Below are 13,734 nucleotides of genomic sequence, written 5' to 3'. Positions count from 1 at the left end.
CCCAGTACTGGGGAAGCAGAGGCAGGCAGATCACTGTGAGTTCGAGGCCAGCCTGGTTTACATATCGAGTTCCAGGCCAGCTGGAGCTACAAGGAGACCCTGTCTCAAAAAGATTTAAAAAAAAAGAAAGAAAAGGATAATTTTATCTGGCTCATTTTGTTGCTTCTCAGGATCTCAAATGAAAAGTTTAAAGAAAAAAGAGAATATCTTTTATTTTTCCAGTCTTTTTGAGACAGAGTCTCCCTCAGGCCCCAACTGGCCTGGAACCCCCTATGTAGAGCAGGCTGGCCTTGAACGCACAGAGATCTGCCTGCCTCTGCCTCCCGAGTACTGGGATTAAAGGCATAAGCCACCATGCCTGGCTAAGAGATTATTTTGTATAATTATTTATGATATGCCTTTCAGTTATTCACAGTATTTATGCCCCTCATTAGCTATCATTACAGTAACATTTTTTTTTTTTTTGGAGACAAGAATTCTATGTATACCATGCAATAAAAACTCCTCTTTGTTGCAATACCAGGGGTCCTTGGGGATGGGGGTGAGGCGACGGCATCACACTGGAGACCAAGTTCTGTGACGCAGATCTAAAGTTTATTAGGAAGTACAGCAGGCTTTATAGGGAATAGGTACCAATCACTGGGCTCCACGAGTGCCAACGTAGCCAATCACTTTAAAGGTTAGGCCAGCCGGAGACCGCATTAGGAGGCGCTGGGCAGGCTTTGTACAGGGAGAACAAAGAAATGGGGAATTCGCTGGGTGGGGCAACATGGGGCAAGAATCAGTCCACCCTGGAATGTGTTCACAAGGCTTGAGCTGATGATCCTGTGGGTACATCGTGCCTTTACCAAGGCGGCCAAGTAAATCCCCAAGCCAGGACTCTCCTCACCTCTTCACATTACATTGTGTGTGTGTGTGTGTGTGTGTGTGTGTGTGTGTGTGTGTACGCATGTGTGTAAGATCAGATCTTATGTAGCCCAGGATGGCCTTGAATTGGCTATGTAATTGGGGATGGCTTTGTACTGCTGATCCTCCTGTGTCTGCCACCTCTGTGCTGGTATTACAGGTGTGTGCCACCCTATCCAACATGCTCCTCAGTTCTTAACTAAAATTGTTCTCTTACTAATTGTTTCTCCTACCTGGACAAAGTGCACATCATGAACAAAAAGGTTAAGATGCTCTAGCAGTGCCCAATTAGAGTCTTATACAGAGGACAAACCATGTTTCCTACTGACTTAGAAAGTTGTCCTCTTAAACTGCCATTGTCTTCTGAAAACCAAAATGAAGCAAAACATACTTTGTCAAAATCCTGAGAGGAGTAAACACAAAAATATACTGTAAAGAGATGCAAATGCATCTCTGACAGAAAGGTTGTTTTTTTACTGCTGGGCATGGAACTGAGCGTCTTCATGCATGCTAGGAAAGCATTCTCACTCTGCGCTACATATCCAGCCCATAGTTGTGGTTTACTTAGTTTAGAATTTTACTGAAATCCAGTGGTACATTTCCTTCATTTTAACAAGCCACTTTCCTGCTCTCTGGTGACCTTCCTTTCTGTAACTACTGGGCAGCTTTTGTTTCTCTGAGGTCAAGTTATTATCCATCTCTCTGCTTCTCATACTTTTCCTGTTGCTAAAACATCCTACTTGTTTTTTGACCAGTGTTCCTCTTTCATCAAGTTAGACCTACTGTGTGAAGCTTCCTCTTTTGCCCACCACTTTCTCCACAGAGCAGGCACAGCGCTCATGCTCAGCATCTTCTGTACACTCTCCACTTAGAATATGGTAGTGGACTCATCTTTCTCTCCCACCAGTCTCCTGTGGGTCCTTGTAGGACCATGTTTTGTTTCACTTAGTACAGTACCTGATTTAATCTAGATGCTCATAAATAGTTAATGAAATATGAGTTTGCCTATTTTAAATATGGAAACTTTATTATTTATTTTTATTTTGTGTTATGAGTTACATCTATATGTACATAAGTGCACCCATGTTGTACAGTGGCCACAAAGGCCAGAAGAGGGGGCTTTGATCCTCTGGAACTGGAGTTACAAACAGTCATTAGCCATCATGTGGGTATGGGAACTGAAGCCAGAATCCAACCTGGGTTTTCTGGAAGAGCAGCCATCTTAACCACTAAGCCATCTCCCCAGCCCCCTGTTGGCCTACTCTCTATATTTAATTTACTTCACATTCTCTACTGTTTCAGCACTTTTCTTATTCTCTTTATATTAATGACCTCAACCTGGAGACAAATTGACTATTAGGAACTTAGGAAACATTTTTGGTTTTAAGATCTGTGCAATGGATAACCACACAGATATTTTAAAAGCTGTCAAGATAGGGTTATTGCTCAGTGGTACAACACTTGTCTAGCACACACAAAACCTTGGGTTGGATCATCAGTACTGAAAAAATAACAAAATAAGGGGCTGGAGATACGGTTCAGCAGTTAAGAGAACTGACTACTCTTATAGAGGACCTGGTTTCGGTTCCCAGCACCCACATGATGGCTAACAACCAACTGCAATCCAGTTCCAGGAGATCGGTCACCCTCTTCTGACCTCTTAGGACATTGTACAACATGTGCGTACTTACATACATACAGGGAATACATTCAGTCACATAAATAAAATAATAAAATGTTTTAAAATAATAAAATAAAACCTGTAGTAAAAATGAATGCCTTGCTGAGGGTGAGGTAGTCATGTCAACAGTCTAGCTACTTAAAAGGGAGAGGCCGGAGGATTACTTTAGCCCAGAAGTGCAAGCCTTGTCTGAGCAACATGGTGAGACACCGCCCCCCATAATAAAACACATATATGCTTTACCCAAAGGAAAATGCTAGATAAATGAAACTGGAGTTTACTTTAAAAACCACTTTGTAATGTTTCCTGAAGTTAGATGCAGACATAATATATGATTAGTAATGTAGCTCCTACATATTTACCTCCCTCAAATGAAAACAATTCACAAAAATTTATGCAGCTTTATTCAAAAGAGAAAAAAAACATATTTCAAGTTTCCATCAAGAGAAAAATAAACAGTAGCATATTCCACTTGATCTTAGCCAAAAGGCTGAGAAAGGATATCAATGTTCATGTAGAGGAATGCTGCTTAGCAATCAGAAGAAGACCCCTGGCACAGACACATGCAACATGATTGGATCTCAAAAACATCAGCAGAATAAAAAGAGGAAAAAAGAGCATGAACTGTGGTACTATGGTGGTGCTACTTATATGAAATTCAAGAATAGGCAAAAATGGGACTAGAGATGGCTCAGCAGTTAAGAGCACTTGCTGCTCTTGCAGAGAACCCCAGATCAATTCCCAGCATCACCCAGCGCAGCTAACAACGATCTGTAACTTCAGTTTCAGGGAGCCAATGCCCTCTTCTGACCTCCTTAGGCATTGTACAGCATGGGTGCACTTACACACATGCAGGCAATATACCCATACACATAAATTTAAAAGAATATGAAAAAATAATTTATTTTTACATAAATCAGAATACTGAGGACTAGGGATGCAGCTCAGTGTCAAGAGTGCTTGCCTTATTTGGATGTGGTGGTACACACCTTTAATCCCAGCTCTAGGGAGACAAAGTAAGGGTTATCTGTGAGGTGGAGGCCAGCCTGGTCTACATAGCAAGTTCCAGGCCAGCTGGGGCTACAGGGAGACGTTTCAAAAAAAAAAGAGTGCTTGCATGCACAAGGCCTACAAGTCTTGGATTCAATTCTGTAGTAAAGATCAGATTGACCTAACTGAAGTCCCAGGAAATTGGGGGAGGGTGGGTTGGATGGGCAGCAGCATTCTTTGTCTTGACTTAGGGGTACTGATTATGAGGTTAAGACAAGAACAATGGGAAAGTCTAAAATATCAAACCAGAGTGACAACACATTTAATTTTGAAATTTAAAATATTTTTTCTTAACTCTACTTAGGGTAATACTAATATCATTTTGGTAACACTCAACCTAAATCAACTAAGATAGTATTTTTTTAAGCAGAAAAATTGGGCCAGGTTTAGGGTGCACATGCTTAATTACAGCAGAGGCAGGTGGATCTCCATGAGTTTGAGGACAGCCTGGTCTACATAGTGAGTTTGAGGTCAGCCAGGGCTACATAGTGAGACCTTGTCTCAAAAAAAAAGGAGACGGGGCTGAAGAGATGGCTCAGTGATTAAGAGCACTGGCTGCTCTTGTAGAGGACCTGGGTTCGATTCCCAGCACCCACATGGTGGCTAACAACTGTCAGATATTTCAATTTCAGGGGAATCTGATGCCCTCTTCTGGCTTCCTCTGGTATTGCACCACATGGGTGCACTTACATACAATGTAGGCAATACACTCATACACATAGAATAAAAATAATAAAATTTTTTAAAATTAAAAAAAAAAAGAAAAATTGCCTTGGGATTGAAATTTTGCTGTGACTAAAAGTTAATTAAAAGTAATTAGTTTGGATCTCTCCGGTGGAGTCTTCAAACAGCTGGCGCTGCAGATCCTAGGAAACTTCTCTTCGCTTCAGTCATGGCTTGTGGTTTGGTCGCCAGCAATCTGAATCTCAAACCTGGGGAGTGCCTCAGAGTGTGGGGCGAGGTGTCCCCGGATGCCAAGAGCTTTGTCTTGAACCTGGGGAAAGGCAGCAACAACCTGTGCCTACATTTCAACCCCCGCTTCAATGCCCACGGGGACGCCAACACCATCGTGTGTAACAGCAAGGATGGCGGAGCTTGGGGGACTGAGCACCGGGAGCCCGCCTTCCCCTTCCAGCCTGGGAGCATCGTGGAGGTGTGCATCTCCTTCGACCAGGCTGATCTGACCATCAAGCTGCCAGATGGGCATGAGTTCAAGTTCCCCAACCGCCTCAACATGGAGGCCATTAACTACATGGCAGCAGATGGTGACTTCAAGATCAAGTGTGTGGCCTTTGAGTGAAGCCAGCCAGCCAGCCCACAGCCCCCAATAAAGGCAGCTTCCTCTGTTCCCCATAAAAAAAAAAAGTAATTAGTTTGGTCACAGATATTAAGATTTGCTCAACAATTGAAGCCTCTTATTAAATCTGGTTATTTTTAGTTAAATTTTTCATGTACCATGGGATAAATCCTCAATGCTACTATAGAGTCTTCCAGTTAGAAGATCTTCTAGTATGAATTAATAGAATCTTAAACAATAGAACCTTACCCTGGCTCACTTACCCAAGTCATTTATTGGATTTTACTGAGTTTATTGCTGGGACTTATTAGAAGGTGGCTTTTCAGAGTTCATAAATAATTAGGGACAAGGCTTGGAAAAGTGCAGAAGCACTTTGCATAAGATTTGTGGTAATGGGCCATGTGTGATGTGACTGTGCCACAAGTTCATCATTAGCTCTGTCCCAATGTTGGTTACTCAATCCAAAACTTAAAGAGCCAACACATGCATTGAGCAGGATGACTTCAGGCCAGTGTCTGTCCTGTGTCTGTATAGGCACAGGGAGAAGGAGAGGGGGAGTCTGGTCCCTTTGGTTTTGATGCAGATGAGGATTACCTTCCTAAGAATACAGACATGGGACAAGAACTAATGTTCCTGAAGTAAATGGGGAGGGGGGGGCGGTCCTACTGCATGGAGGAATGGATCTGTATCATAGCTTTATAACAAACAATACTTCTCAAACTCCTCGTCTAGTATTGAAACTCTTCTAACATCCAATTCAGCTATGAAAAGAAATGAATTAATCTGATATTATGAATCCTGCTTCTAAATAATTCATTCCCAGGGGCTTCTGTGTTAAAATGATTGATTTCATAATTTCATCTACAGCTGGGGATACAGCTCAGTGGCAGTATGGTGTCTATTACCTATGTGGCCTTGGGCTTTATCCTCAGCAACACACACACACAAGCTTTGTTTAATTTAAAATTCCTTTAAAGAGACCTGTGGATTTCTGATCATTAAATGAAATGAGCCAGACTCAGAAAGATAAATATCACATAGTTTCTCTCATGTGTGGAGTCTAGAAAACAAGAAACAGTAAGTGTTCTGAAAGTGGAAGGGGATCTGCTAGGGAGAAAGAAAGGGATCCGAGGAAAGGGAGGAAAAGCGAGGGCAATGGGTGTGGAAATAATCAGTGTGTCACATGCCTGTCTGAAAATGCCACAATGAAACCCTATTACGTTGTACAATTTACAATTAAAAATGATATGCACTGAGTATGTTCAGACTCAAACTACTAATGAGAGAAAACAAACCACAAAATTTTAAAAACTGAAAAACAGAACGAATGCCAAATGACTTGAGAAAGCAGAACATCATCAAAGAGGAAGGAATGGAAAGAGCTGAAAAGCAGCCATTTTGCACTGTGAAATTGTTCCAAGCACACAAACAGACAGTGGAAGTTACCTTGCAACACTGCCCTTTAGGATTACATTAGAAATTTGTAAATTACTTACTGGCACATAGCATAAGTCTACAGTTTGTGTTAGCTAACATTAATGGATCATTTTCAGGCCTCTTGTTAACCTTGTTATGGATTCACACTATTTAACAGAAAGATTCAGCATTTTGAAGAAGGGGAAGGGAAATAGGGGCTGAATTTACAGCATGTTAAGCAAGTATTCTATAACTTCACTATGTTCCCAGGCCCTGGACAGCTTTTGATGTACAAAACCAGTAATGTTCTGATTCATCTTAAAATGTTTGGTGGAAGAAAAATGAAAATCTGAGGCAGTAGTTAGAAGTGGATGAAGTTAATCAAGGCCACAAGAAAGAAGGTGGAAAATCTCATGTGGAAAGACAAGAGCATGTTTGCACACTGATAAAAATGAGGCAATCATGAGCTGAATAAAAGGTGGGGACAGGAGACAGGATGGGAGATTTGCTAATCAAAAAAAAAAAAATGACATGAAATACTCTTTGCAAAGAATAGATAGGCAAACAAACTAGGACAGACCTGAAGATGTAAAACACCCGAGTACCCATTTCAAAATGACTGAGCTGGAACCAAACCGCCTTCAGGTGCCAGACAGGTGAAAGGCTGATGCAAGCTGAGTGGTGAGGTGGGAGTCACTGGACGGCTGCTGCAAAGACTGGCAGACAGCCTGCCAGAATTGATGGCTTCTGAAAGGACAGAAATCTTGACTGCTCCCTTTCTTCTGTCTCTCTTTCTTTTGAAGCACAAGCCCACTCTGTAGCCTAGGCTTGCCTTAAACTTATATGATGATCCTCCTGCCACAGTCTTACAAGTGTTGAAATTATGTGTTCGCCACCATGCCTGACTGAAATCTTGATTTCCTAATGTAATATATTTTAACTGAAGAAATATTCTACAGGCTAAAGAAAATGGGTGTGAATGTAAAAATGTTACTATTTAACAGAAGGATTCAGCATTTTCAAGGAAAGGAGGGAAATGGACTGAATTCACAGCCTCAGGCATGTGTTCTCTGAGGGTGCTAGCTAAATTCCCAGCCAGAGAGTGATTTATAGTCTGACATTTTCTGTGCCTATGGTGGTACTGTCATGGTGAGGACAGAGGGCTGCATTTATCAAAGGATGTGGATTTTTTTCTAAGGAAGTGATATGAAAGGAAGAGTGACAGGAGGCACCTGAAAGGAAGTAATGAACATTAAATTAGGCCAGATAAAAATGGACCTAGAGGCCAGAGGACTGCATGTGGAAGAGCCAATGTACTGAGGGGATCAATAAAGACAATTCTACCTTCCCCACATTCTTTTAAATTTACTTATTGTGTATGAGCATTTTGCCAGCATGTATCTAAGTATATGTGCATGCAAAGCCCTTGGAAAAGGGTGTTGGATCTCCTGGAATTCTTGGTGGTTGTTAGCCACCATGTAGGTGCTGCAAACTGATCCTGGTTCTCTGCAAGAGCATTCCGAGCTCCTATCTGTAAGCTGTCTTTCCAGCTTCCTTCCTCACATTCTTTTGCAAGTATGCCAAAACCAGAAAATTATGGTCATAGGGCATACACATCTAAACTTCTGGAGTTGCTGGGTTTTCTAATTTCCGCCTTGCCTCAGGAGACCCAGACTCACCTCAAACTCACAGTCAGTCCTCTTTCCTCAGGATTTGGAGTGCTAGGATTACAGGAATGTGCCAATGGCCCATCTTGATGCAAGTTTTTTTTTTTTTAATTTACAAGTTACAGATATATCAAGGGTGTTGATCAAAAAACACAGATTGCAAAACCAGGCCTTTAATCCCAGCACTCCAGAGGAAGAGGGAGGCCGACCGCTGAGTTTGTTGCTAGCCTGGTCTACATAGAGTTTGGGGCCAGCTAGGGCTACATAGGTGAGGCGCTCTCTTAAAACCCAAACAAGAAAATATAAGCTACAGATTATAAGTAACAATATTGTGCAGTATTAGTCCACTACAACAATGTGAGATGTAAATGAAATGTCTGATACATGAAAGTTCTTTGTATGTTTTATTTGCTGTTATAAATATCTAGAACAAGCTTTAAAAGAGACTCAAGAAATTTAATTTTGGGAAGTGCAATGAGTCGAACATTAGCGACACATGCGTCCAATACTGATCATAATACTCATTGCAGTTATAACTTCCCTTTACCGTCCCTCCCAATCGGTGCAACCACTTTCTAAATTTGATTTTTTTTCATTCCCTATTTCTATTACATACGCATGTAACACTAAGCAATGCAGCATTGTTCAAAATGTCTTTAGGCAACCTGGGTTGTGGTAGTTTCCCCCACAGCTTCCCCTCTGGCCTCAAGCCGTCTTGTTTTAGGAGCACATAACACTTCATCCCATTAATTTACGAAGTGTGCTTATGGATGAGCGGTTCTGACTTTTTGCTTCTGCCCATTGCAGTTTTGTACTTCCTTGTCCACACAACGGATTTCCGTAGTACATGCACATAGAAGCAGAACGCGGGGTTAAGTACTTTTAAATCTTTAGTTTTACTAGATCTGCCAAATCTAGCGGTGGCGCAGTGACTATGCCTTTAACCTCATCGCTCGGGAGGCAGAGGCAGGAGGATCTTTGTGAGATCAGAATCAGCCTGGTCCACACAGCGAGGACCAGGCCAATTGGGGCTAGAGGGAGACCCTGTCTCAAAATACAAAAAACAACCCAAGAGCACACCCGAGGGAAAAGCCTCTTGAAAAACATGCAAACTAGGCAAATCAACGCTGATTAAGAACATTTCAGAAGCTCTGACCGCGCAAGACCTAGCCGAGGACCAACGCCGGAGGCCGAAGGGTGCTCGTATTACGTAGCATGACGGCCGGCTCATACGTCATCACGCCCAGGACGTCGCGTCCATCTTGACGCACTTGAAGGCCCCTTTCCGGGCTATCTGAGGCGGTGCCGGTATGAGGAGTGTTGGCCCGCTGCCGCTTGTCTGCGCAGAGGAGAGCGAGTCAGGGTTTCCGGGTCCTAGGGGTGGTGCCGTAGTCCCGAGAGCCCCGCGGACTTGGCGCTCCCCCTCAGGCGGCGCTGCGGGCAGCCCGCGGGCCTTGTAAGCGCGCGCGGCCCCGCCCCCTTCCTTTCTGCCAGAGCAGCCATCTTCCAGGTAGGATAAGCGCGTGGCTCCGGCGATCTGCGCTCTGCAGAAATGAAGCGGGGGTCCTGCAGCCGCCGAGGCTGAGTGTTAGCGGCGTGAGGAGGCTGGCTGTGGGGTTTTGGGGTGCGGGGCCGCCGTCCCGGGAGTCCGGCCACGGGTGTAGGGCTGCCATCCGGGGCGCCCGGCCCTGTTCAGCCTCTATCCCAGGACACCGGCGTGGGCTATGGCCCTGAACCCGTCCTCGTCGGTGTGTGTGAAAGCCTGGCTTGTATAGCCGAGAAGGGTGCCCGCTGGGCCCGCCTAGGTGATGCATAAAAGCGGCCCTGGTTTTTAAATCTTCGTCCCGGATGACGAGTGAAGGGAGGAAAGTAACCTTCAAATTGCCACACCAGTACTTAGAAGAGGGAGAGTTAACCCAAGTGCTGCATATATGAGGGTTTCCCTTGTAGAAGTAATTTCCAGACGTAGCAGTTCTGCCCTGAATCACTGGGGTAATCCAAACGATTGTTGGAAAACAAGGAAGCGGCTTGGTTCTAAGCACCTGTGGGTGAAATCCTAGGTGGTAATGAATTGGCTAATTGAATACCAGTGCCAAGAATTGCACGCTTTGTAGAAGTTACCTTGTTCGGTTCTAAAAGTGTTAATCCCATTTACAAATGGGAGTGGATGTTTAAAGGTAGGTCTCCCAGCAGGAAAGTGGCAAGGCCTGTGTCATATTTACCAACGATTTTTTTCCTTTGTACATAATTCCCTAGTAAATGAGGAAATGTAGATACACTGTCAAAATTAGGTTAGTGTTAAGAGAGAGATTAGCAGCATCAAAATGCAGGCAGGGTTTTGTTGTATTCTACAAGTCCTTGGCATCCTAGACTGCTCAGTGGATATAGTATGGTAGGAAAGCACTGGTTTGGGTTTTAATATCCAGTCCTGCTGGTTTTAATGTTACAGAATTTGGGCTCTCTTGATGGTTTTATATTTATATTATTAAAATGACAGTTTTATATTTAAACCTTTAAAAGCAGTAGTGGACGTGCCTATAATCCCAGGACTTGGGAGATTTAGGCAGGGAGGGAAGGACAGACTGCGTAGCAAGGTACTGCCCCTAAATCGTTAAAACAGGAACAGAAACACAAAACCACGTTTTTGGGTAAGGGAACCGTTGTCAACATTTGTTATTTCTGGTTTCAGTGATTCGCCAAAATGACAAACACAAAGGGAAAGAGGAGAGGCACCCGCTACATGTTCTCTAGGCCTTTTAGAAAACATGGTAAGTAGGCTGACTGCCATACAATTGTATTTTTGTTAGTATATGTTCATAAAATGTTCATTAACAACATACAGCCAATATACATCAGATTTTTGTGATAAACATGGATTTTACATAGTTTCATAATAAGTATTAATGCAGGCTTAAACTTTGTTTACTGGTTTTAGATGAAATTGTCCATTAGTAAGACTTTAAAATTTATATAACTCACATGTGTGTATTGAAAACTAGTAAGATTCTGGGCTTTGTATTGATGCTCCCCCTCTTTTGCAGGAGTTGTTCCTTTGGCCACATACATGCGAATCTACAAGAAGGGTGATATTGTAGACATTAAGGTAAGTTGTAAAATGGAGGAGGTAAAACTAGAAGTTAGAAAAATTGGAATTACTTCCTGGGAGTTAATTATAAGAAATTAGAGGGACTATCAGTTTGTCATGAGAACCCCATTGAAGGCTGTGTTCTTTGTGAGTAATGTTTAACTGTACGCTGGCACTCCAGAGCTTAATGATGATTGTCTTTTTGATTGCTTGAAGCAATGTGAAAAACACATTTCACCGGCTCTGAAAGTTCTTGAGTTGCCATTTAAAGGAAATCTTAGAATAACTTGGTTGCCTTTAAGGTAACCAAGCAACTTTTAAAGTTGCTTGGAGGCAGAGGTAGAGGGTTCTCTTAGGCCAGATAAGAAAGTTAGGGTTTGAAAAGAGGAGGAAATTGGTGGAATAACATCTGTCTCTTAACTAGGGAATGGGTACTGTTCAAAAAGGAATGCCCCATAAATGCTACCATGGCAAAACTGGGAGAGTCTACAACGTCACTCAGCATGCTGTTGGCATTGTCGTAAACAAGCAAGTTAAGTAAGTGACTTTCAGTTCTTTTTGTGGCTTAAGTATTCCATGACGTGCCCCCTTTCACTTTGCCAATTGGACTTATGTCTTCATTGGCCATTCAAGTGGGGCAAAGGAAATAACCTTTTAAAACTCAGGCAAACTTAGTGTTTGTCATGTAACCTGTCAGGGGAAACATTGACATTTACTTGAAAGTCTTACATATTTATGGGTTTTATAGCATAAAAAGTTAATTATGTTTTAAGTTTTATTAGCCTGGTTCTAGTTAAATTCACTAGATTACTATTTCAGAGGCTGTCCTCAGAAGTGGGGCTTTAAAGTATGGATGCTCTCAAGGCCTCTTTATTAATAATTTATTAAATAGAGCTATCCAAACAGTTTTGTGTGTTTCCGTTGTGTTTTTTAATAAGGCACTTAGAATTTATTGATCTTTCTAGGGGCAAGATTCTTGCCAAGAGAATTAATGTGCGTATTGAGCATATTAAGCACTCTAAGAGCCGAGACAGCTTCCTGAAGCGCGTGAAGGAAAATGACCAGAAAAAAAAAGAAGCTAAAGAGAAAGGAACCTGGGTTCAGTTGAAGCGCCAGGTGAGAGCCTGATTTGGCATTATTTGTTGGTATTAATCTGGGTGGATAGTCAAAGCTTTGCTCGCTGATTTTAATATGAAGTTTAAGAATTGTTTCATAAGTTCCAAAAAACACTTTAAAATTGAGTTTAGTGCTTTCCATAATTATTTCCTTTTTTCTTTGATAGCCCGCCCCACCCAGAGAAGCACACTTTGTGAGAACTAACGGAAAGGAGCCTGAGCTGCTGGAGCCCATTCCCTATGAATTCATGGCTTAATGTACAAGAAGAAATAAAAGCCCTAGATGTAATAGCGTTTTCTTAAATTGAAATGGGGTGTCTTCTCCCTTGGTGTTTTTGGTCTTTTTGAGACAGATTATTTAAGTCTCCCTCTAGCCACAGCTGGCCTGAAACTCACTATGGAGACTTATTTTGATTTTATGTGTATGAGTGTGTTGCATACATGGACCCTGGTACAATTCCAACAGTTTAGAGTTAAAAAAGGTTGCTGGCCACTGTGGGTCCTGGGAATGAAACCCAGGTCCTCTGGAAGAATGGCAAGTGCATTGTTCTAGTTTGTTTTGTATTTCCCATTCGACATTTTTCTTGCTAAGTGATGTGGTTTAGTGTGCAGCAAATGCACTATTTGACTAGACAACATACTTATTTTTAGTTTCAAGCCGGCTGCTTTAAATCAGCATGGGGACAAGATACAGAAGGTTGGCATGGAGGGGCTGGAGAGTTGACTGGATTAGAGCAGTGGCTGCTCTTGCAAAGGACCCAGGTTCAATTTCCAGCATCTACAACTGTAACTTCAATTCGAGGGGAATCTGGCACCTTAAAAGAAAAGATTGGCATAGAGGTACACCTCTAATCCCTACTCAGGAGACTTAGGGCAGGGAGGTGAATGCCAAGGTCAGTGAGGTAAATATAAGACTCCTCTCTGAACAGTGATAATTATGTTAATATGTAGCTAGATTTTAAGGATCCAAGAATTTGCCTTGAAGCCTACTGTATAAAAATAGATGATGCTATCCTGTTGTGTTAGGTACTGATTGTGAATTGCTTTGACCAAGAACCCAACACTAGTGTGAGTTTATCTTTGGCCTACTAAATACTGTATATAGCAAACATTTATTTTTTATAGTTCTGGAGACTAGATGAAGTAATAACAGGTTTGGTGTCCCATGAAATGCTGGTTCACACTTTGAACATGGTACCTGATCGCTGTGTCCTCCAAATGGGGAAAACAAAGCTGTCCTGAAGGCAGACAAGGGTGGGAGTTGAATCCTAGGCTGTCAGCCCTTTCGTGGGAGTACCAATAGCTGAAGACAAAGCTTTGGTCCTCTAAATCAGTTTCTCCAAATCCCTATGTCCTGCCACATTTGGGATTGAGTTTAAACATGAGTTTTTGAAGGAACATACTAATGCCATACCATTCAGTTTACCTGAATAGAAACTGACTTATGTAACTGAGCTGTATACCTTTGACTCGATTTTAAATTCTAAGCAGTTCAGCTTCCATCCACGGAACAAAAT

General features: G+C 42.3%; 1 protein-coding gene, 2 non-coding genes and 1 pseudogene across 4 annotated transcripts; all 4 read left to right on the top strand.

Annotated features, from left to right (window-relative positions):
• Positions 1-4,464: 4,464 nt before the first annotated feature.
• On the top strand, positions 4,465-5,002 carry LOC103727245 (annotated as a pseudogene).
• Positions 5,003-9,415: 4,413 nt separating this feature from the next.
• Rpl21 (ribosomal protein L21) lies at positions 9,416-12,527 on the top strand. 2 transcript variants are annotated; one of them, XM_008825073.3, is made up of 6 exons: positions 9,416-9,527; positions 10,707-10,785; positions 11,059-11,120; positions 11,527-11,639; positions 12,068-12,218; positions 12,385-12,527. In XM_008825073.3, the coding sequence occupies exons 2-6, from the start codon at positions 10,719-10,721 to the stop codon at positions 12,472-12,474; spliced, it is 483 nt and encodes a 160-aa protein (XP_008823295.1). In that variant the 5' UTR covers positions 9,416-9,527; positions 10,707-10,718; the 3' UTR covers positions 12,475-12,527. The 2 variants fall into 2 exon arrangements, with proteins under 2 accessions (XP_008823295.1, XP_029415503.1); XM_029559643.1 differs by lacking the exon at positions 9,416-9,527 and adding an exon at positions 9,803-9,822.
• On the top strand, positions 11,284-11,354 carry LOC115068751. Its single transcript, XR_003848095.1, has one exon. It is a non-coding gene; the product is annotated as a small nucleolar RNA SNORD102 (small nucleolar RNA).
• On the top strand, positions 11,684-11,810 carry LOC115068754. Its single transcript, XR_003848098.1, has one exon. It is a non-coding gene; the product is annotated as a small nucleolar RNA SNORA27 (small nucleolar RNA).
• Positions 12,528-13,734: the final 1,207 nt, after the last annotated feature.

Source organism: Nannospalax galili, unplaced genomic scaffold, assembly GCF_000622305.1.
Source record: "Nannospalax galili isolate Female #2095 unplaced genomic scaffold, S.galili_v1.0 scaffold768, whole genome shotgun sequence".
NCBI classification, from domain to species: domain Eukaryota; kingdom Metazoa; phylum Chordata; class Mammalia; order Rodentia; family Spalacidae; genus Nannospalax; species Nannospalax galili.
The sequence above is the reverse complement of the archived record's forward strand: the minus strand, read 5'-3'. Positions and strand labels throughout refer to the sequence as shown.

Bases quoted from the DNA above. Each gene is read 5' to 3' on its own strand.
- Rpl21 (XM_008825073.3), top strand. From the start codon at position 10,719: ATGACAAACACAAAGGGAAAGAGGAGAGGCACCCGCTACATGTTCTCT. The intron at 11,121-11,526 runs GTAAGTTGTAAA...TCTCTTAACTAG, and splicing joins GTGATATTGTAGACATTAAG to GGAATGGGTACTGTTCAAAA. The intron at 11,640-12,067 runs GTAAGTGACTTT...TGATCTTTCTAG, and splicing joins GTCGTAAACAAGCAAGTTAA to GGGCAAGATTCTTGCCAAGA.